At 39.8% G+C, this 19791-nt stretch overlaps 2 protein-coding genes across 2 annotated transcripts; both read left to right on the forward strand.

Moving 5' to 3' along the window:
* Positions 1–43: 43 nt before the first annotated feature.
* On the forward strand, positions 44–10804 carry MED6 (mediator complex subunit 6). The gene is made up of 8 exons (XM_009563672.2): positions 44–173; positions 3906–4065; positions 5065–5156; positions 7366–7448; positions 8039–8147; positions 8598–8713; positions 9427–9454; positions 10036–10804. The coding sequence occupies exons 1-8, from the start codon at positions 152–154 to the stop codon at positions 10164–10166; spliced, it is 741 nt and encodes a 246-aa protein (XP_009561967.1). The 5' UTR covers positions 44–151; the 3' UTR covers positions 10167–10804.
* Positions 10805–11190: 386 nt separating this feature from the next.
* Positions 11191–18855, forward strand: LOC104061955 (disintegrin and metalloproteinase domain-containing protein 21). The gene has a single exon (XM_054068236.1). It carries the CDS (start codon positions 16247–16249, stop codon positions 17180–17182), a length of 936 nt encoding a protein of 311 aa, XP_053924211.1. The 5' UTR covers positions 11191–16246; the 3' UTR covers positions 17183–18855.
* Positions 18856–19791: the final 936 nt, after the last annotated feature.

A 19791-nucleotide genomic window follows, 5' to 3' on the forward strand; every position in this document is an offset into this window, starting at 1 on the left:
CCCCGCTCGGCCCCGCCCCGCTGCCGAAGGCCCCGCCCGCTCCCCCTCCCTCCAGGAGCGGAGCCGCTCTGTCTCCCGTCTCCTCTGCCGGCGCCGCTCTACCCCGCTTCCTGCTCTCGCCGCCTCCCGGGCGGAAGCGCGCGGAGGGGTCATGGCGGCCGTGGACATCCGAGGTAGGGCCGGGCCTTGTGTAGGCGCTTTGGGACTCCCCGCTGCGGCCCCGGCTGGCGAGGCCGGGTCCCCGCGGCCCCGGGCCGAGCTCCGTCGGCGGAGCGCGAAGGAACGAGCCCCTTCCGTGGGGCTGAGTGCGGCTCGAGGGGTAGGGCCGGTGCGATGGCTGCTGTGCTGAAGGCACCCGCTCCAAGGAGCGTCCGAGTTACCGCACAGTGAGGGGCGAGGGTAATTGAGCTGCTCCCTCTGCCAGTGCTGGGTAGGGGCACTGGAGCTGCCAGGCTAGTTTGTCTCTGTAAAAACTCTGCACAAGAGTAGCGTTGCTAATGCATCTTATGTCGAGAGAAGGAGCTGGGACGAAAAACTGTACAAAAAGTAGTTTTCTTGGGCGTGAGAGAGGTCAGGAGGTTATGTTCAGGGCCACCTGGGAAGAACGAGCCTCATTTTCACTACGTCTCTGCTTTTTCAGGTGGAATAAGAAGGTCTTGGGTGAGATGGTAACATAAGGGAACAGTCCTGAAGTGTGGAGGAAAGTTGGAAGCACTGACACGTGTGGGACTTGCTGCACGAGACTAAAGCAGTGAGTTAGGCTGGTGATCTTAACAGTGCTTTGGGTGAATGTGGTGAGGAAGGCCAGGTGTTAGAAAACACAGGAGGAAAGCTGAAACTGAGAACAAGAAACGTTTGGGTGAGAATTCAGGGATACGAATAGAAGGAAGAGAATGTTTTGAGGAAAGGGTGATATTTGATAGAAATAGTAAAGAAAAATTACATTGTAAACAAAATACAGGTTAAATTACTGTGAAGATTTTGAACTTTGGGAGAGGAAGAGGATTGAGAGGTCATGAGAAAGGAAATTCTTTTTCTCCATAAGAGGTGCGTCTGAATGGAATTGCACTCAAAGCCTGTGTGGTGCAGTTTCAGGGAATGACCAAGAGCAGATACTTAGGGAAAGCTTGTGAGGTGTTAATTTGGATAATGCCACAGAGGTTTTTCCTCCCCTTTTCTGCAAATTCTTACTTAATGAATGTCTGCAGTCCTGTTTGCTTTTCTGACTGCTTTGTTTGAGATTGCAGCAAGCAGCTGTGTGGACACTTAATGGCAGGAGTGTTGTGCTGTATTGAGTTATTAGCCATGTGAGAACCTTCTGTCTTAATCCAGATCACATAAAGTCCCTCAAAGTCTTGTATCTAATATGATTCAGTATATTAAATTGAGTTTGAAGCATACTTCTATTTTTAAGTATCAAATTATTTTACTGTTCTCTGGGTTTGTCAAAGCCTAACATTGGGCTATCCATTCGGCAAGGCCAGGTACGGCACATTGTGTGAATTGCTGTCCTCTTATTTTGTGCCGTGGTCTCCCAAATTGTCTTGATATTCATGGCAAACTGGCGGTGTTGTCACAAGCACTTTACTTTTGCATCTGTGATACAAGTTCCACAAAAATAGCTTTTAACAAGATGTCCTGTTTTTGAAAGGAACAGGGAGGCAGAAACAGCATCCTTTCTTTCTCATAACCCAAAATAAACGAAGTGCTCCCTTCTTACTGAGAATAACAAGGATATCAGGTTCATGGTTAATTATGTTTATCTTCCCCTTTTTTCCAAGAATAGTATGAGACAACAATCTTGCTAGTTATAAAGGCAATTATATATATTGGCACTAAGCAGCTATGGATAATTGAGCCTTGGAGCCCAACTTTTATATTCTGCTTTGCAATGCCTTTATCAATTTATATACAGCGTTATAGCTGTTAATATGTGAAGCTCCTCTGGGATCCCTCTTGAGAAATACAGTAATTGTTAATGATACAAGAAAGAAAAGATTTTATTTGAAATGTAAAATGAGAGTTTATTATGACAAGAATGCATTTAGGCTTTGTTGGGAAGGAAAGCTTGTCTTTTGGCTTTGAAAGACATTTGGGATGATCAGTGCTACCACAACCTAAGTGTTTAATAATGGATTTTAATGCCATATTTCTGAGATTTCCTCTTTTTATAGTGAGGAGAGAGAACAGTATACGTGGGATAACATGAACTCCTCTAGACTTTATTTTTCCCCTCTGTTCTATGAAAGAACGAAGCTGGCAGTTCTGAGATTAACAAGAAAAAATTACTTATGCGTGGCTATTCATGCTGCATTTTTCCTGGTTTGCTGGGAACCTAGTGTTACTGTATTAGCTGTTCTTCAGAGAAGCTTCTAATAGTGTATGAGCTGACATTTTTGGAACAGATCCAGTGCTCTGTGAGCATGTTGAGCTGTCGCAGGAGTAAAATATTCACAGTGGAATGATGAGTGGGAGTTCTGGGTATGTATATAATGCGTGAACGTAAGGGAATGGTTCCTGTGAGAAGGGAATTTCAGTTCTTCATTCAGTGTTCAATGACTTCTTATTGCTTGTGGTTTTTTAATTATGATCAATGCATGCCTTTGCTTGTTGCTTTTTTGTGTCTTGGAAATTCTATTCGCTACTCATGCTGCAATTTAAAATGGATGAATTTCCGTGTGCTTGTCAAGGTGCCTCATGGATCTTCAGTGTTAGCAGATTTGTTGACTGTGGAACCAGTTGTTGACACTGGTTTCTCTGGTCTGCTGAGGAACATAATTTTACTGTAGTGTAGTAATAAAATCCAGGGATTCTAATTCAGATGTCCCCAAGTCCATAGGAACTTAATGGCTGTATAGTGATTTGCAGGTAGTAGAGTATGTTTCATTTTAAAAGCTTGCTTTCTTATATAATTGTTAGTACTCTGTAGTTAGATTTCTGTAATATTCACTGAGTTATGGAATAAATAATTTGTTGCAGGCGGTTCTGCAGCTTAATTGGAGAATCGGGCATAGAAGATCTTGGTCAAGACTACTGGGAAATGTCTGTGCAAAGACAGCATCTCTGTGTCTGCCATTTTTTTTTTATTATAGATTTCACCCAGAAAAAATAAGAATCTCTGAAACATAACAATATCAGCTGCTGTGATGTTATAGAGATATGTATTTTAATAATAGAACATCTTAGAAATGTTACCTTTATCACTATTTCACTATTATTCACTAGTAGTTTAGTCATTTGCCATAGCAAAAGAAAACTCTTAATTTAATTAATAGATCTCTGAGGTGTTTTACCTATTTTCAGCTTCATAGTTTACATCTTGGAAACTCATTTTGTAAGAAATAAACTATTTTAAACATGACGAGGCTCAGATTTCGTGTGAGGTGTATCGATTTTTTTTTTCCTGGTAACTGATCCTAACTTAATCTAGTAATTTAACTTGCCTGAGACCTAGTTTTCTAAAGGGATTATGCTTTGGACTGTCTTTTTACTCAGCTGATGCTGGGGTTCATAAAATAAACTGTAAATAATACTACTACTGAGTAGATGTAGTGTGATAATATTATATACAGTATCAAAGCTAATTCAGTCCCACCAACACAATGCACACACATATGCATGTACACCCTGCTCACATTCTTCACATAAAGGTATACTAGCAGCCAGTAGTCAAGGAAAAAAAAATGCAATAAAAGACTATTTCTGTTGTACCTACTGCAGAAGGTTAAATGATATCGATTATTGTTGGAACTTTATGAATCATGTTTTTGATTATAGCTGGTTTGTGTGAGGTTGTGCTCCACCACGTTTCCCTGCTATAATCATTAACTGGTGGCAATTTCCTCTTGGAGATATTTGTAGTGTTTATGGCTGCTTTGGTATTCAGTGTAGATTTCTCTTCCCAGATAATCTCTTGGGAATTTCCTGGGTTGACAGCTCCTGGATTCCAATATTAAACAATGGGAGTGTGTTGGACTATTTCTCAGAGCGAAGTAACCCGTTCTATGACCGAACGTGTAACAATGAAGTTGTCAAAATGCAGCGGATGACCTTGGACCATTTGAAGTAAGTTGTAATTTGGACCTACTTCCTTTGTCCTTCCATCCAGAGGCTTTGATGGTTGAAGCATGCTGAAAACCACCTTCTATTCTGACCTTTTTCGTCCAAACACTTGCCAGGGGACCCAGCTTTTTTTGAATTTGGATATCTCCTACTTGCTCTTACACCTTTTCAAGGCAGTGTTAAGCATGAAGGATTCTACATATGTTCTGAGATTAAAGTAAATCACATTTTAGATATTTATCTGAGTTAGAAAAGCTGTCTTCTCTCATCCGCCCAGCTCAACAGAACCCAAGTGATGGTAGTTAAATGTTTTTCTTTGAAGAGGGTTTATGTTAGGGGATAATTTCGTTTCATAAATAGTTTGTGTTCCCATATCCTGCTGACTAGGTGCCATAATTAGTATATAATTCCTCTAGAGAGCTGGTTTTTAATATGGATAATAAAAGTAGTGAGGGTTGTAAATAAACTGATCACAGATGGTTGTGTAATGAGATTGCAGCATGCGCAAGTTAACTTTCTTTGCAGTTCCCCATCTGCTACACTGAGCACAAGTGAGATGTTTTAGAACTATTTAAAGACTCTGCAATATGATAGGGAGTATGCAAGCTGAGCTAAAAGTTCTTTGGAAAAGTCACTTGTGCTCAGACGTGGTTGCAGAGAGGATTTCACATCAGACACATGAATAGTCACATCATAAACAGGTCCTAACAAAGCTGTGTTTAAATGACATCTCTATGATGACAGATTATCTTTCTTGCTATTTATTTGTTTTCTGACATGTTCTACGTAGATGTGTCAGGTTGTTGTAACTCCCTTTGTAAATGCAGCTAGGTTTTGATAGCTAGCTCAGGAAATCATATGCCTTTACCTACCGCACATTATATGGAAGAGCTTCCAAAGCATCAGAACTTTGTCCTTTTACTGCCAAGCCGTTTGGTAGCTCTTCACATCCTGCTGATTTTACTTGGAGAAGGATGCTTATTCTGGTTGCTTCTATTTCAGCCAGATGGTTGGAGTGGAGTACATCCTCCTTCATGCTCAAGAGCCCATTCTCTTTATTATCCGAAAGCAGCAAAGGCAATCTCCAACACAAGGTAAGGTCACTATTGAGAAGGCTGGCCAGTTAGTCACTTGTTTTTGTTCCTAATTTGTGTTGTGTCTAAATAAAGGGGTATGAGGCTTTGTGGTGGGGTGGAGAGATTTTGTCTGGCAGTGACCTCTAGTGTGCTAATAGCAGGGATTGCCATCTCGTGGTGAAATGTGGAGAGTGCAATGAGGAAATGCTGCCCTGTGGTATGTTTTGCCATGGGAAATCAATAATAGCATTCATGCCACATTATGTTTATGCGTTAGACTGTGCCAAAGTTTTCATTTTAATTACGTGGTTATAAGGCTAATGATACCCTTCCTTGGAGCTCATGAGCTTATCTGTGGTGGCTAGTATGTAATGTCACTCCTACTCTGCACTATTTCCACTTTCAGCTGTGGGTTGGTAGTATCTTGTCAGTAGAAGGTGATGACCCATGTGAAATATGGCCATGATATACCGCAAATGCCTGTTGTTTTGATTATTCCTGTAAGAACTGAGTAGGAATAATGAGAGAATCCTGTAAAACCAGCACCATTCCTCCTCACACTGTCACTAATGACCTTTCCAAGTTACAAATTAAATACCTTAGCTTTTTTTTCCCCATTTGCATGTAAGTGGCTTCATCATTCCTTTTTAAACCTAAATGTTTGTGCATTTATAATTAAAGTAACCACATTTCAATAGTTAGTGGACTGTCTCCTGTTTACTGCATGTATATGTAAAATAATTCAGGTTATTTCAGGGTAAGCTTTACAGAAAAGAAAGGTAGGGCTAATGCTATTCTTTTCTTTAACATTTTTTTTAAAGTGATTTAGGCTCTGCATTTGGATTTTGGTCCTGCGCTGGACTTTGCCAGAATGCTTCTTATTTGCTTATACTGTCTAGTGTCTAGTGGCCTCTTTATGTTGTAGTTCCTTACAGAAAAGAACATATATGATTCCTTTAGTAGATTTTTCAAGTTGTTTCATTAAAGGTTTTAAATCTTGCTTTCAAAAGGTGAGTATCGAAGTACTATGCAGCCCTTAATTTCCTATTTTAACGCTTTTTAGATCAAGAGTAGAGTTGAGACTTCCATAGTATGCATATTTTGACTTGTGCTGTAGTGCAAATGTATGTTTGGTGGAACTTAACTGGGACTTGTTTGGTAGTAGTTTTCTCATTGTGACTGTACGGTTTGTTCTAGGTACCTTGACTAAGTCACAGTTCCCTAGTTCAAAGGTTACCCATTTGTTTCATTTTATTATGGTACAATTACTATTGTGTGAGATATGAGAATGGGGATGCAAAACTAAAATCTAGTTATTTCACAGCTAGTGTTGAGTCTGCAGGTAGAACTGCTGCGGGCGTGCCTTATGACTTCTGTGTGTTTCTTTTTTAAAAAGTATATTTTCAATTCTGTAAGCCAAGTTTTTGCCCATTTGAAGTGATTTTAGAAAAATCTTTAGATCAAATGATTAGGGAGAGTTACCTGTCTATGAAAGCAGGCTGCTCTGCTACAGAGCTATGGATAATAAAGCTGCTATTCTGTGTGTTGCTCCACTCCCAAGCAAATGCTGAGTATTCTTTTTCTTTCAAGAAGTGGGTACTGGCTAATATGCACCCAGCTGTCTTGGTCTGTGTATTTAGGCAGGTGTCCAAGCTTCATGAAATGCAAGTGTTGGGTGGTCCTGTCAGTAAAAAGGTTCAGAAGGATATACAGATGGAAGAATTGGAACAAGCGCTGCAGTGCAGAAGAACAAGGTGTTTTTAATCGGTCAGTAGAGGTTCCAAATCTGATTTAGCAAATTCCTTCGGAAAGTAGAAGTTTTTTGGCAGAATGTTATAATTTAGAAAGGCATTCTCTGTATGTGCTTAGTTGCCGTTGTGTCTGGGAAGTCTAGCTGAGAGGACTGTACAAGTTGGAGAAAGCTGAGGCCAGAAGAATGAGATCTTGTTGTGTTGTGGGTTTCTACTGATAGCAAAGGCAAGTGGAATTACTTCCAATGCAGTTCATTTCACTCCTCTTGTGTCACTCTGAAAACCCCTGCTCTTGTAAAGTCAATTATTTGTTTGCGGTAGGACAAGACTTAGAGCTGAAGCCTTTCTATCTATAAAGCAGACCTTGGATTTTTTTTGAAATGCTACTAAATGCTACTGAAATTCAGCAATAAACATAAAGTCTTCAGATGGAATTTTAAATAGATCCTGCCTTTTGTTTTTTTTCCTCTCCACAGTTATTCCATTGGCTGATTACTATATTATTGCTGGAGTGATTTATCAGGCACCTGACTTAGGATCTGTCATTAACTCCAGAGTTGTAAGTGTTCTGCGCACTTGATCTATACCAGTTTGTATCTGCTTTTACTTTCCCTCACTGTTTTGAGGGAGGATATTGTGTAGTATACTGCAACTTAAACCTCACTGGTTAATGAGGTGTGCCTTCGACATGGAAATGAAAGATGGTCCAAAAAGTAGGATACATTGTAAGGATTAGAATTACTGAAGCTACACAGTGGAACAGCATGAGGTTTGAATAATCGAAAGAAAAATTGCATGACAAATACATATGAAATAGTAATTAAATACATATTCAGTGAAGCTTGCTTTGAAATGTTAAGGTAATGTAATATTTCTCTTTAAATTGGACACTCAGGTTTGTTTTGATCTCTTCTGTTCTAATAAACTACTGTTTTTGGAATTTTTTCTGTCAGTTTAGAAAAGCACTTCAGAAAAGCTCCTATGAGAGCCTGTTAAAGAGATTACATTCTTGGTCCAAGCCTACATGTTCCATTCCTAGAACAAAAATTAATATAGAATACTAATTTTAAAATCCCTGCTTTGAAAAAAAAATTGTACTGTATTTTCCACTTAAATTCTGAACACTACCTTACGTTCTTATTCTGAAAGCTCACTGCAGTACATGGAATTCAGTCTGCTTTTGAAGAAGCTATGTCCTATTGTCGCTATCACCCATCCAAGGGCTACTGGTGGCATTTCAAAGATCAAGAAGAACGTGGTATGTTTCCTAGCTGTTCCTGTGTACTCTGGGTGAGGAAAGGTAATATACGGAAAGCTTGAGACTGCACAGTCATGGTGTAGAGATATGGTTGAGCCTCTGAAGGGCAAGTTAGTGCTCCCTGTCAGGTAGGAGGAATCTGCTCTTCTGTGCTGGTGGGGGATGAACATTGAGGCATGGGTGAGAGATGAAAGTGATGGGCCGTTTGTCTACCAAGTGGGCAACTCTTCAACCCACTGGAGACCAAAGTAACATTTTCAGAAGCCAAATCAGTTTGTTAGGAGGTAAGAATTGTCCTTAATCTGCCCTCCACAAAAAAAACCCCTTATGTCAAAGGGAAAATGTAGGTGAAGTTTTGAGGAGAGATGAATACGATCTTGTCATACAATAATACTACTAAGAGAACAGAGCTTTTCATACGGCTTTCTCTTACATTTTTGTTACTTGCAGAGAAAACTAAACCAAAAGCCAAGAAGAAAGAAGAACCTAGTTCTATTTTCCAAAGGCAACGAGTAGATGCTTTGCTTTTGGACCTAAGACAAAAATTTCCACCTAGATTTGTTCAGGTAAGACACTTGTAAGTAATAGTACTACTGTAACTTCCTTAGAACTTAAGGTAGGCAATGGTATCATGGATTAGATAATAGATTTGAAATGGGAGGCTCTGACTGGAGTGTAGGATTCCCCTTTGTTATTGCAGGAGTTATTAAGACCTTGGCAAAACTATGAGGGCGAATTTGATTTATACAGATTCCTTATCTAATCACAGAGGGTCTGTTCTTGTCAGCTATCAGATTTTGCTGCTGTTTCCAGTTTCCTACTTTGTGAGCTCAATCAAGTCACTGCAGCTGTCTTATTTTAGTTACTCCATTGTTCTTGAGGCTCGTTAATTAGTGTGGAAATTCTTGGCATTCTATAAAGTTGTGATTACTTCTGATCATTTCTAGTAGCCGTTTGTTCCCCTGGTCTTCTGTTTGGGAGCAGAGGAGATTGTTTACAGCGTCTCACAGAACTCTTCACTGCTCAGTTGTGGGAAAGACTGGCTAACTGCATATTTTTCGCTTTAGTGCTTTTTAGTTGTCAGAGGAAAATGTGGATGTTATATAATGTTGATTGGATTTTGTTTAAAGTAGATTCTATGAGCCCTTCTACCCTCAACTCCTATACATAAGGGCACATTGCTTGGTTTATATTCCTAAGTGAATAGTAGGAAGGGTTAAGAATTATGTCTTTGGGTTTGCTGATGTGTTGTTTTATTTTTTTTCCTTCCTCCCCGCAGCAAAAGCCTGGAGAAAAACCTGTCCCAGGTAAGACTGTAATAGTCTCACAAGGCTTATAAATAGTCTTCACGTTGCCCCATAAGGTCCTTGCTGCTTCTACTGAGCTGGTTAGTAATTCTGGCATTGCCTAATTCTAGGAAGTACTAGGTAAGAGCAAAGTGCTAAGTAAGAGTTCTCTGTGGCAGCCAGAGTGAAACTGAAAAATGCTTATTGTACTCCTGCCCTTTCTGTCTGTGAAACTATATTGCCTGAAGGTCCAAATGCAGGAAATGGTCTTTGAAAGCAGGAGGAGGGTAAAAGGGTGAATGAGGGAACAATTTAGTCAATCCCGCATCTTAGTGATTTTGTATGGCACTACAGGCTCAAGAAAGCATGTGAAGGTTTTGAGTTGATTGTAAGCAACCTCAAAACAGGAAAAGCATGAACTGTATCTCTTCAATCTATTCCACTTTTTTACCCATATAGGCATGAATTTAGTCCTTTATTATTCTTATACCTTTGAAATTAGTTTTGCCCCTTTGACATCAACAGTATTTGCTAAGTGCTCTGAATAGTATTTTAGGAATAAAAATTGGAGGTTTAACTTTCTTTTGCTGTTACTTCTTAAGTGGATCAGATAAAGAAGGAACCAGAACCAGTCCCTGAAGCTGTCAAGCCAGAAGAAAAAGAGACTGTAAAGAATGCTCAGCAAAGTGCTGGCACTAAAGGACCACCTGAAAAACGGACCAGACTCCAGTGAAGGGAGAGGTTGCTACACATCTGGATTAGTCAGTACCTGGAAAACAGAAGATTCCTGCTCTCCTTGCTTTATATTCAAGCTCTTCATCTGAGGACTGACAAGTCAGGGGCTGAAGTCCCTGTAGCAGCTTTTTCTGTAGAAACCCGTTACACAAATGTTAGGATGTGAGCTGCCTAAAAAAAAGGTATTTTCAGTCTTTGTTTATTTTGAACATTGGCTTCTGGGAATGATTTTTTACATGGACATTTTTTGCAGCCTCCTGAAATCTTTACAAACTCTTGTATTACTTTTGTTTTGGTTTCATGTGTAAAAAGAAAAACTTTGATATAGAAAAAACTCCACAACTCTGAATTTTTGGCAAATAAAACTCCTGGTTGCTGGAATGCCTTTCTTTAATGCTTACTTTGTTGGCAGCAATTTTTGCTTGGATATCAGAATAGATTGTGTGCTATTTTGAGAAAGAAGAGTTCAAGTAGAGGATTTAGGCTGCCTCCTATAAATTGATATATTTTAAGTATGCTTAGGATACAGATAAAAGATTTGATAACTGGAAGCTCAAATCTATTTAATTAGATGTCATCTGTGCTCAGTCTCTAAATGTTCTTTGGCACTCATTTTACTTAATGCCTAAGCTGGTCTTTATAATAAAAGCTATTGTTCTGTAAGAGATTTATGACATAAAACACGCTCCAACGTCTTTGTTACACACTCGTTGAAGCTGTTTATATTTCTGCTTTTTTCACTGTAATGTCTCCTTCTCTGTGCTTCTAGCACTTTCTTGCTGCATCTGATCACTTTGATTAGTCAGTCACTTACCTTTTAGACCTGAGGAGGTAAGGCAGTGGCGGCCAAAACATCACTGATACTTAGAGACTTTCCAATTTAAGCATACTGGTTACACAACCTTTTTTTTTTTTTTTTTTTTTTGAGTAAAATCAGAAATCATCCATTGCAAAGAAAAGACTGTTGGTTTGGTTTTGGCTGTTCATTGAAGTAATGGACGAATACTTGAAATAGCTTGTTACCTGCTTCCTTGTAGTAAACTGCAATAAGCAAGGAAAAGGTCTGTGCCTAACAGGCAAAATGTGGATAGGAAGGAACACTAAGATATGCTTGTATAGGTGTGTCAAATTTATTTGGAGGTTTAAAGAAACTTTTCAGTAACTACTAGTTTCAGTAACTAATAAATTACTCTAACTGGGTAGCTATTGAGTGATGGAAAGACCCATGTAATTTTTGTCCTGTAATCCAAAACTGTCGCATTAAAGATGTAGATAAGCCAATAGCTGTTTGCTGTTGATGCAGATACAGACCTAAAATTTATATATAGGTTTACTTAAGTGCGTATTAGCTTCATTTCATATCATGTGGGTCGGGTTTGAACAGCTGTTTCTCTAAGAGTTGATAGAAGCAGATAATAAACTAGTATGAGCTCTTAAATCAAGTGAAGATATAGAAGGCTGTTATTTTGGGGTGTTCAAAACAAGGCAGAGCTTATTATTCAGCATTGAATAATTACAAGGTAGTGCAAATAAGCTTAGACCAAAAGGGTGTTTGATTGTTTCTTGTATTAAAGAAATTCCTGTGAAAGCAAGGAGCACCAAAGCCATCACTTCATTCACCCCTATGATGGAAAGGAGGATCTTCAGAAATGAGGCATGAGTGGTGAGGAACCTCAGCAGTCCTTGCAGGACTTCATGTCCAGAATAATCTCTTTAGAAACAGCCATTAAAGTACCTGAATTTCTCTATAGTTATTCATATTACTGAGAACATGCATGTCATTTGGGGAAATTTAAGTGAGAAAGATGACTAGACTGCACTGTAATGAAGATCTAGGTTTGTGGGTTTCTTTGAGAGAGGAAAAATTACTTGTTCATCAGAGAAAGATCTAACATTACGAGCAGAAGAAAGGCATCTTGGTTATTCATGAAGGCAGGTATAGATGTAGTAAAAAATGGATGCTGGGACACATAGTATAAGCAAAGTATTTTATCAGTCACCGGACTTCAGATGAAATAAACAGTGCTGTACAACTTGGTGCCTGAAAAAGAATTCTCCTAAAAAGTACAGGGGATTGAAGAAGGGCAATAAACTGAGTATGAGAAAATTTTTCCTATAAAGCTACTGGGAAGACCAAGACTTTAGTTCCTTAGAACTAAGGAAAAGACAAATACTGAGTCTTTGTAAAACTGAGTACTGTGAAGTAAGTAGGGAGGTGGAGAATTCTCGTTCTGTCTGATAGTACAAAAGCAGAGGGACAAGTTAACAAAGCTGAATTTGAGTTACATTTAGAATGAATCTTTATGCTCAGAACTTAAGCTGATTCAGAGGAGAGGGTGGAACTTGGACAGGGCAGACTGTTCCAACATCTGCATCTCTTAACAGCCTCTTTGGTTTCTGCAGAAACATCTGGTATTGGGTGGTGCCAGAGGGCATTAAAAAGGATGGACTTCTGTTCTGATCTCATCTGAGTTACAAGTGCCAGCATCTAAAGCTACCGAGAGGATAGAAAATGGCTTCCACGCATGAATCAGTGTATTCAAATGTGACAAGCCTCTTCCAGGGGAGTGATCTTTTCCTGGGAGAATTATATGATAAAGGAGTACGGGATATTACCAACGAGTGTGTTGATTTCACAGTAGCTGTTCTTCAATGCTAAAGATTTGCCACATGAGGGACTGAAATATCTTCTGATCCTGTTACTTGCTGCAAGATATTCTAAAATAACTTTATTAGTGAGCTTTAATTTTTCAGTGAGCTTTGATATTAACTTACTCAAGTGATGTTATGTCACATATTATTGTTAAGCTCCAAGTAATTTACTGCTCAAAAGCTGTTAAGCAGCTGTCAGTAATGTTTTTCAGTGTATAAGGATTTTAAGCATTTTCTTTCTGATATTTGGGCACTGTCTCTTGCTTTGGAGCCTGAACACTGAAGTCCAACGCACTTTCAGAATTTGTGAAGTGCATAAATGAAAGCAAGCAGTTTGGAAATTTCTACTGTGCATCACTTTCTTTTGCATAAAGGAGAGATTTAGTTGTACAGGAGAGCTAGCTCTACTTTAATATTTAGCTCTATTATCTTAGATAATAACTATTTAGACTTTGAAAGGGTTTTTCTTGGCCTAAATCAATGTAGCAGGAGCTACAAATGACCTAGAACTTTAATAGAAACTTTCTTCTGAAGGCCTGAAAATACATATAAATGTCTATACATGTGAACAGATATGCATGTATGTGCATATACATACATGTGTATGCAAAAATCCAGCCAAATTGTTGGGAGAGGGGCAATCCAGCTACTTCAATTTACTATGTGAAGCTGTCTCAGCTGCAGCAGAAATACCGTTGTCATGCAGAGAGCAAACAGACGGTTGCTTATGTGACAGGTGTCCTTCTGTAGCCACTGTGGATCAGAGATAGATGGCTGATGGGGAGATATTTTCTCAGTGGGATGAGTTATGATGCATTACTGCTCCCTCAGCAATCAGAAGGCTTAATTTCTTTCTGCTAGGACAGTGGATTTCAATCTGTAGTCCACAAGGCTGCTGGGGGTCAGTGACCTGGTCCTAAAGCCTTGATAGAATATAAGTGAGAAAAGTAGACTTCCTGCAGTAGCATTCAATTCCATAGGAGCTTGCACTTTTAGTGGAAATTTTAGGGGGCTACAAGTTTGAAAAAGCTTGAGAAACACTGATGAATCATGAGAGACACAGTTACACCTGACAAACAAATGTTTCTGCAGTTGAAGTAGTTATGGATTGCTGTCATACTTTTTCCCTGCTCTGCTGTAAGGTCACTGACTTTTTTTTTCCCCAACTTCTTTATTGGCATAATGGGAATCTTTCCCTCTCACCCCTTTGATCTTTAACTGATTATAGGACAGAAGTACAAGGCTCTGGTAATCTGAACACAACAGTGTCATCCCTTTTTTGTGTGAGCTCAGTGCTTAGGTGTTCAACACAGTATTGCAAACTTACATTGATACTTTCCGCCAAGAATAACCTGTCATGAGTTCAACAATGGAACCAGGGTACTTTCTAGCCCTAACCATATACTTACTTTTATATTAAAAGAGAAAGAAAATAGTAGGCAACTTCTAGGGAAGCGGGGAGGTAATACACGTCTCTAGCAAGTTGGCAGAGTGATACAGTAGGGTTTTTCTGTGACTTCAGGAGTGGTCACACAGCAAAAATACGCATTTAAAAACAGTGCTACAGACACTGCACACATGGATTTAGTAACAGGATTTTTCTGTTATTGTGGTCCGAGATATATCTATTTAAAAAGATGGAATCTCATAATTTACGGCCCTGGAACGCAAAACTGATACTTGAGAAGTAGTGGACAATTATTCAACAACTAACTGCACATAAAAGACCTCACAGAAAATAGTTTCCAGATTCTAAATTTAAAACTTAAATTAAATCTAAGGCTAACACAGGTCACAAATTTGTACGCTTTTAGGTCAAACAATAATAAATTTCAAACAATGTACAGTTATGGATTTCTACAAAGATCCTAACAGAAGCAGGCTTCCTACTGTTTTCATTCCTTTAGTCTGAGGTACTGTATTACAAGGTGTGCACTACTAATGCTATGAAAGAGCAAGGTGCCACTTCACAGAATCTGAAGCCCCTTTGGACAACTGTTGGTAACCTCTGCAGCTGTTAGTTAGGCCTGACACGTGCCCAGCTCAAGGTACCAGCCCTCTCTGAGGTCTGAGGCAGCAGTGTCAGGCTCTGTGCACTCTGCCAGCCTCTTGTCCCACTCCTCAGCCTCCTGAAGGGCAGTGCCTGCCTCAGACAGTTTGAAATGTTGAGTGGTACTGTCTGTGCCAGAGTGATGGTTGGCACGTAGAAGTTGTTGCTGAAAAGCAGGATCCTTAAGACGGAGGTGGTGTGGTTAGAGGGTACACCTCCTGCAGCTGAGAAAGATAAGGGCCATAGTAGGTTGGATTTTATCCCAGAAATGCTTTCAGTACTGAAGAGAAAGTTGTGAATAGTTCCCAGATGATAACAGCTGTGTCTAATCACAGCACTGCACTAAAAAGCCAACGTGCGTTGCTGTGGTGCACAGGACATCCAGTCTTACCACAATCCTGATCACCGTCTTACAGATGTGCCTTGATGGAGCTGTTCCCTAAAACAGGGATGGCAGCCAAGTGGTAGATGTACCTGTAAGCTCTCTCTTCCCAGTGCTCTGCAGACACGTACTTTTAGAAAGGCTGTGATATGGGGAGAAAAAAAGCTGTTGCATCAGTGATGTCTGTAAATAAGGCATGTTGCTCTAGGGGTATAGCAGCTGTGCCATAGATGGGCTTCACACTTTTATACTTAGTGCTATTAGTTTGCCTCTGTGTTACTGAACATAGTGGAAGTGAGTTCATCCCTAGTTCTAGCTTTTTTCTTGGTGTGCACGTGTGTAGCTGTAGTAGCTATAGCAAGGTACACGCTAAGAAAGGGCACCAGGGCATGTGATGTCCTAGTGACCAGCTAGGAGACTAGGAATTCTGTACTTTTTCATTTCAGACTCCAAGCTTTTCTAGATATTCTTTTGAACTCAAATAGTATATTCCTGCTCTCCACTCACAAATTATCCTTTAATAAAAAAGTGAATGAAGCAAAAGACAGCCTTTGACCTATTAAAGCAGTTTTTCCCCCTTGTGGTCTAACCAAATGAACCTTTTGCTCAACGCAAATGTCTATGATGAGTGTGAAGCTGAGCTGGGGCCCCTCCTCGCTGTGTCTATTCAGAAGGAGAAACCTCCGTTAATTTAAAGCTTGTAAAAGGCGGGGAACATGTTTGTGGTGGGCTAATATATTTGTTCCTCCACACAAGAGCCTCAAAGAGCAGAGGATGGATGTCTCAAGGCACCATTGCAGTCCTCCAAGATGTGGCCCGTTTCCATGTTTACTGAAATCTTTTACAGTTATGTACCATTACGCTCCTGCAAAGAGCAGAACATTGGACTCTGATCCTTATGGGTCCCTCCTAACTTGATATACTCTGTGGGGGAGGCAGAAGGGGCTGCGATGCGGCTACTCCCCCACCGCCCTGCTGTGGGGCTTTTTACACCATGAAGCGTGAATATTGTGGGAATAAGATAGTAGAAAATGGAGAGCCGTGTGACTGTGGTTTAGAATCAAACTGCCAAAAAGATCCTTGTTGCCACTGGAACTGTAGCTTTACTGCAGGTTCAGTCTGTGCTTCTGGAAAATGCTGCAAGAGCTGTAAGTTCCTTCCAGCTGGAACACTCTGCAGAGCAAGTAGTGTCAAGTGTGACTTGCCAGAGTATTGCAATGGGACTTCCCCTCAGTGCCCACCAGACGTGTACATACCAGATGGAACCCCTTGCAAAGACAGTGCTTATTGCTATCAAGGAAAATGTCCTTCCCACACTGAACAGTGCCAGCATCTCTTTGGCAAACATGCCAGAGCTGCTCCTTTAGACTGCTTTAAAGCAGTGAATACTCAAGGTGACCAGTTTGGGAATTGTGGTATTCATAACAATATCCATTTTACAAAATGCAGTATTGAGAATATCTTATGTGGGAGGATCCAGTATGAAAACATAAACAAATTGCCTTTCCTGCAGAACCATGTAACGCTAGTCCAGACCCCTGTTGAAGATAAATCGTGTTGGGGTCTTGACTATCATGCAGGGATGCCAATAACTGACATGGAAGCTGTGGAAGATGGCACGTCATGTGGTAGTGGTAAGCTTTGCATCAACAGGACATGTACCAGCCTATCACTGCTGAAACACGACTGTAATGTGATGATGTGTCATGACAGAGGAGTGTGTAACAATCGTCAAAACTGTCACTGCAGTTATGGCTGGGCTCCTCTGTATTGTGAACAGGAACGATTTGGAAGGAGTGTTGACAGTGGACCACCTCCAGCCAGAAATATTTTTCAGAGACAAGAACTGGAAGTAACAGTACTTAGCATTCTTGCTCTCTGTCTCTTTGTATACGTATGTTACAAACAGGAGATAAGTGGGATGGCTTAGGAGGAAGAAGGCCCAGGGCCACTGAAGGTACTAGTTGTTTCACACAGTGGAAATGTCAGCAGTTCCTAGAGATCCACTCCGAAGCATTTGCCAAAGACCAACAAGCTGCAGCTTTGGATGCTCCTGGGGAAATCTCCTTACGCACAGCCAGCTGATAACTCCTGAATATAACATTCAGCACATTCTGAATAGTTCTAATCTGATGCAATAACTTTAAATGGAGAGTGAATGTTACCTTTTCTTTATTTTAAGTTAATAAATGCAGGCAGTAAGGCATGCTGTTAGTTTTTTCTTTGCACCTTGAGCTCTTAAACTGAACTAGTTAGGCAAACTGTAGGTATTGTTTTTATGCTTCATATCAATAGTTTACAAATGTAAACTTTTTAAATTACTTGCTCTCATCTTTCTAATGGCATCTAATGCTTTTTCCAGTTCAGGGGTAGAGATGTTTGAGAACATGTTTCTTCTGGCATTCATTAAAAAACAAAGAGAAGAAAATTTCTCTTGCAGTCTTTATTTCACATCCATGACAGGCAGGCAGGTAAGAAATGGGTATTGCAATAAGATGCAAGTGTCTGTGGTATAAGCTCTTCCAATTGTTTTCAGGGAGTAGCAGTTCAGGAGGGAGGTAGAGCATGGGGAAAAGGGTCTTCATTTTGTGAGACAGTAGAGAAGTATTATCTAGATCATACCATTACGATTCTGAACCGTCAGATATACATCAAGAGTGTAGTGACACCAAACTTGACATATCAGAAGAACAAATTGTCTTTCTTTTCTGGAAACTTTCCAGTGTCTTGACTACTGTGTTCTTTTGAGAAGTGCTATGTGTTTTACTGTCGCTAAGAGGAGCTGTCTGTGAGGTTGCACAAGTTAACTGATTTCTAAAATACTTGGAACTGTTCTAGCAGTCTCATCCACCCAGAATACCTGCAATATTCTATAGATGTTTTATCTGACTCTCTCAGGGGGGTTCTCTTGGTTTGCTGTGTGATTTCTTCTTAAGCTATTGCTGAATGTGTCCTTGCAGCTCTACTAAGCGCCACACAGGAAGAAACTTCATATGTTTCATTTTTTAACACGAGATGAAATATGTCTAACTGATGAAAAAATATGAGGCTTGTGGAAATACCATTTGAAAATTTGTTGGTTTTTTTTTTTACATTACAGCAGTGACTAGATCCTTCAACCAGATCAACATAAAGAGGAGTCTGTAGTCCAGATTTACAGTTAAAAGGGTTTTTTAAAAAGGATTTTCTGGATTAAGGGCTATAATGCACCTGTCTACTACCAGAAGAATTATTTGTATTCAGAAAGCAAAGACCACATTTTTAGCAAACATTCTATATAAAGGCAGGCAAGTACCTCAGCACTTGCAGTGTTTGGGAAGAAATATGTTAGTGACTCTACAAACGATGAAGGTAAATTCTTGCTGCCTCCCAATTATGACGTTTACAGTTTTAGACTACATGTTTTCCTGTACTTTTTTTTTTTTTTTAATAATTGTGTTGTGCATCCAAAAAGTGTTGGTTACCTTATGACTGGTTGTGAAATACAAAGGAACAGCTTCACAGTTCTCCATAGCTTTTTGTCTAAACCAAATGGGACCTATTAAATTGTTGCCTATCTGTGTCTGGGGAAATGAGGTAACACCTTCTTTGTTCTGCAGACTACGCTTATTGTCTTGATACAACATGGATGGTTCTGATAAGATGAAGAAACCTTAATCCTGTGTTTACGTTTAAAGACAAGATAACTGCCCCTTGAACTAACACCCCAAATTTATTCCTTATAACCAGATCATTAGACTTCTTGTTTTTTTGGTTTTTTTTTTGATGAGGGTGGTGGTTTTATTTTCCTCAGAGAAATAATAATCCTAATTTGGGTGTGAGCAGCAAGGGATATGTGACAAACAAGAGGGAGGAGGATTAGGTGACAGATGAAGAAAAAAAGATGAAGATGAAGATGAAGATGAAGATGAAGATGAAGATGAAGATGAAGATGAAGATGAAGATGAAGAAAACAGCGATTCTGTGCTAGTTGTGGCTCTGAATCCAAGACAGGGGCTATATCACATCACAGGTGATAGATGAAGAAAATAACACAGGCATTACACTGAGCACCTCCCAGCTAGCTATGCACAACTGGTAAGTACTGGCAGACTGTTATTTTATTTTGCTTTTTAAATACATACACATCAGTTGCAAAAGTGTCAGGCTGCCATCTTGATGGCCTGCTCTTGTCAATTGATAGTCTACCATCAATTGTTGAGTATAGATCTATGCTGAGACCAGAGAAACAAGAGTCAGAGAATTCTTATTTAGAGACCTGCATACTGAAGAGATAGAGGTGCAAATGAGGACACTTTAGGCTAGAAAGCTTACTTGTAAATGCAGTTTTGGAAGAGACAAAGCAACAAAATTCTGTGGTTTAAATTTTTCTCTGTACTTAGATTGATCTAAAAACCTATGACTGTTAATTGGGAGGAAGCTTTCAGCAAGCTTTGGACAGGAGTATTTCTCTGCATTTTTCTTCTATTTCTGCTTAGGCCATGTGAGCAAGACAAACATGCGTCCTCCCAAAATAGTCTATGTATTATAAAATATATC

Source organism: Cuculus canorus, chromosome 5 (assembly GCF_017976375.1).
Source record: "Cuculus canorus isolate bCucCan1 chromosome 5, bCucCan1.pri, whole genome shotgun sequence".
NCBI classification, from domain to species: domain Eukaryota; kingdom Metazoa; phylum Chordata; class Aves; order Cuculiformes; family Cuculidae; genus Cuculus; species Cuculus canorus.

Coding starts and splice junctions, on each gene's coding strand:
- LOC104061955 (XM_054068236.1), top strand. CDS start 16,247: ATGAAGCGTGAATATTGTGGGAATAAGATAGTAGAAAATGGAGAGCCG.
- MED6 (XM_009563672.2), top strand. CDS start 152: ATGGCGGCCGTGGACATCCGAG. Junction 4,066..5,064: donor ATGACCTTGGACCATTTGAA/GTAAGTTGTAAT, acceptor CTTCTATTTCAG/CCAGATGGTTGGAGTGGAGT. Junction 5,157..7,365: donor AAGGCAATCTCCAACACAAG/GTAAGGTCACTA, acceptor TCCTCTCCACAG/TTATTCCATTGGCTGATTAC.